The sequence below is a fragment of the Penaeus monodon genome, chromosome 21 (genome assembly GCF_015228065.2).
Source record: "Penaeus monodon isolate SGIC_2016 chromosome 21, NSTDA_Pmon_1, whole genome shotgun sequence".
NCBI lineage: Eukaryota > Metazoa > Arthropoda > Malacostraca > Decapoda > Penaeidae > Penaeus > Penaeus monodon.
The window spans coordinates 8,429,229-8,432,584 of NC_051406.1; the positions used below are offsets into that span (position 1 = coordinate 8,429,229).

The 3,356-nt window shown below is 34.6% G+C and overlaps 1 protein-coding gene across 1 annotated transcript in view; it reads right to left on the bottom strand.

Moving 5' to 3' along the window:
- Window positions 1–362: 362 nt before the first annotated feature.
- The window catches only part of LOC119586175 (GPALPP motifs-containing protein 1-like), an 8,604-nt gene continuing 5,610 nt past the window's right edge, over window positions 363–3,356 (bottom strand). The window contains exons 3-6 of the mRNA XM_037934877.1: window positions 1,745–2,289; window positions 1,454–1,621; window positions 945–1,091; window positions 363–806 (exon numbers count right to left, since the gene is read on the bottom strand). Of these exons, the coding sequence (XP_037790805.1) occupies window positions 648–806; window positions 945–1,091; window positions 1,454–1,621; window positions 1,745–2,289 (1,019 nt within the window). The 3' untranslated portion in view covers window positions 363–647. The remainder of the gene's footprint in view (window positions 807–944; window positions 1,092–1,453; window positions 1,622–1,744; window positions 2,290–3,356) is intronic.

Sequence of the window (3,356 nt, forward strand, 5' to 3'; positions counted from 1 at the left end):
ATGCACATTACGGGGACTCCCAGTATCAGTGGGTTAACCTTTTTACCATCATCCTCCTGAGTAATTGGTCATTGCCCTTATACCTCTATCCCTTAACATCTTCAACTTAATGATTAAAAACCTTTCCAGACTGAAAAGGAAAAGCACAAGTAAAGGGGGGAAAACAAAGTCTATATATAAGACTCGTATACACAGGAACAAATGTAAGGTGTAAATATTTTTCCTTCTGGGCTTGTGATATTCCCTGGTTAAAAAATACTCTTTTAGGTTGAGTAATAATATTCCCATTAGTTTACAAATGACTGATAATATTCCTATTGGTTTCAGATCAAGTGCAATTTGGTTAAAAGAAAACACAGGAGAAAGATAATAGTTCTCTTAATCTTTAATTACAATAAAAATAACTTAAGGAAAATATCAAATATTCATATTGATAACGAATATATTAATACATCCTAAAATAAAAGTCGAAAACATTTTCTGTAAAGACAGAGGGCAACAGATATACAGATTTCTAAAAATTTTTGGAAGAAAACTGAGACCTGAATAAAAGAAGAAATGTTCCTCTTTGTACTTGACTTTATAAAAAGTAACTTCACCTTGTTTTAAGTAAGCACTATAACATTAAAGATCCTTATTGGGGTACGTTACAAGAACTTTCTATCACCAGAAGAAAATCGGTCATTTAAGTGTCGAGCTTTCTTTAAGATCTTTTCTTTCTGAACATCATCAAACTTATTAACATTCATATCTTCCTCTCTGCTGAATGGACGGCGCTCCTTCTTCCCGTCTTTGGGTTCCATTTCCTGAGGGAAATGTCAGTCACCTTATATTAATATATAATGTGTCTATTTTCAAGTATTTCATAAACTTCTATATTGTTACTGATAATATTTCATGAAGAAGTCATAGCATAAAAGTCCAATAACTTTTAAATCTCCTACCTTCTTTTTCTTCTTGTGCATATCGATCAAAGGTTCAGCTCTCTTCTTTGAGTTGTAACTCTCTACCATTTCTGATAATTTGTCATCCCTTTTCTTGGCTGCAATATCTTCTGGAGCATAATCTTTACCATCTTCATCAATTCCCATCTGATAAAAAGTGGCCAGAATAGAATAAGTGGGGGAAAAAAATAGATTATGAAAAAAAAGAAAGACTGGTTATACATATCCAGAGGTTTTGAAGAGATAAACAATTCTCTCTTTTTCCCTCCTGATTACTGGTCCTTTATAAATGCAGTAATCTTGGCTCAGAGATATAATTTATAGACTGCTTCCTACAACAACCTGTCTTGAAGAAAAATGAAGGGCATTTCATACTGCTACACACTAATAAGAAGGGGTAAAAGTAAAGAAATACTTCAATCAATCTACATAAAGATCATCAATTAAATATTTGTGATCATTTGTATGGAATAAGAGTGTCACATGTAGAAATATACTTTCATTCTTACCTGAGCTTTTCTCTCTTTATCAGCTGGTGTGTCTGTCCAAACTGATTGGTCACCCTTTTCCATGGGGGCTTTTCTTCTAAACTGTCTTGCCTCTAAACCACAAAAGCTTTTTCTGTCTTCAGGAAGCTCTAGCATCCAAGATTCTCTTTGCATTGGTTTGTCTTCAACCTGAAAGTTAAAAAAGATGTGTCTTTCAGTATACCATATGAATTGATTTCATTTTTTAAAAAGTCCAATTTTCAAAAACATTACACTTGCCAACAGTTTCAGTATATGGTAAGTTATACTTACTTTTCCTTGCAATTTATCTTTCATTTTCTTTGCTCTATACTCAAGCTGTCTTATTCTGTATTCCTCTTCATCTATTTTTTCTGCAGATGGTGTTGGTCCCACAATGAAACCATCCTCTTCGCTCTCACTGCTCTCCTCTTCCTCTGGCACAGGCATTGCTGAAGCAGATGGAACATAACCCATGGGCAGAGTGGGTCCTAGCACACGCCTCTGGCTTTGCGAGGGGTCTATACCATCCTTCTTCTTCTGAAGCAGGTGTGGTGGTAATGCAGGTCCATACATATCATCCTCATCTCCAGAGTCTTCTTCACTGTTTCCTGTGTCTACCTTGGGAGCTTTCTTATGGCTGTCCTCACTCTCGTCTCCTTTTCTCTTTGATGTGTTTTTCTGTATGTGGGATGGTAAGGATGGGCCATATGCATCCTCCTCCTCACTGTCTTCAGTGGCTTCCTTCTTCTTTGTAGATTTCACCATGTGAGGAGGTAGGGCCGGCATAAAGGAGTCATCATCTTCTTCAGTTTTACTAGACCTAGACTTCCCTGATGCTGAAAATTTGTATTCATCAGAACACTCACTGATTCTTGTCATGTTTGAATAGTAAATTGTTAAAGTAGGATTAAGATAAATCATGAAGAAAATTATTCAAGTTAGCATATTCTTCTTTAAACAGTTTTATTAACTGTAATATCATCATTCTTAATACTACTGAAAAGTAAGTAATAAGGTGTAAAATACAAATAATCAAAATAAAACCTGTTAAAAGACAGGAGACGGTAATGAAACAAATAACTTATGGTATATCCGTGTTACTTCTGAAAGTGGTATTTCATTATACTGCATTTTATTATGACAGTTGTAACAATAAGTAACATGACAAATTGAACAATTACAAATTAGCATGAATAAAACAACATGGAATGTAATTTTAAAATTTACTTAAGAAGTTACTTTTGCCATGTCAAAAAAGTGTTATTCAAGATATTACCTAATGAGTAGATAAAGACAAAGTCTGTGAAAAACAGATTCTTTATGTTTTTTACTGTATTATGGCAAATTGCAAAGCTTTCAATGTTATTAATACATCCCTATAATAACAGGCTCTGATGATATAATTTTGGATAATGCTCTTTCCATGGACAATATTCAATTTATCTTTCATGTACTAAGACTATGAGAATAGTTCATATGCCATTAACAGATATTATTGCTTCTTCAAGCACAGATGTTTCACTGTTATTTACTTCAAAATTTGTTCCCTTAGCAATATCACAGATATTATTAACAATATCAACAGTATTCTTACTCTTAGAATCCTAATGCAAAGTAAATGCACCATGATCCCCAGAAACAAATTAGGCTGGCTTAGCAGAGCTGAATGCAAGTCAAGAATGCCTCCATTAAAGTAGACAAGCCCAAGTGTCTGAACCTGTGGAGTCAACTAATAACCAATTCTCTTTGAGAGGAATAAAGAGAACACATTGGACCAGTTCTAGGCCAACCCCTATCCCATCAACTGTCTACAGAGAACTGTCGCTCATCAATGGATAGGTCCTAGGAGACTTCCACACTCCACCAGAGGATTACAGTCAAAAAGATAAATTTGGTCCCACAC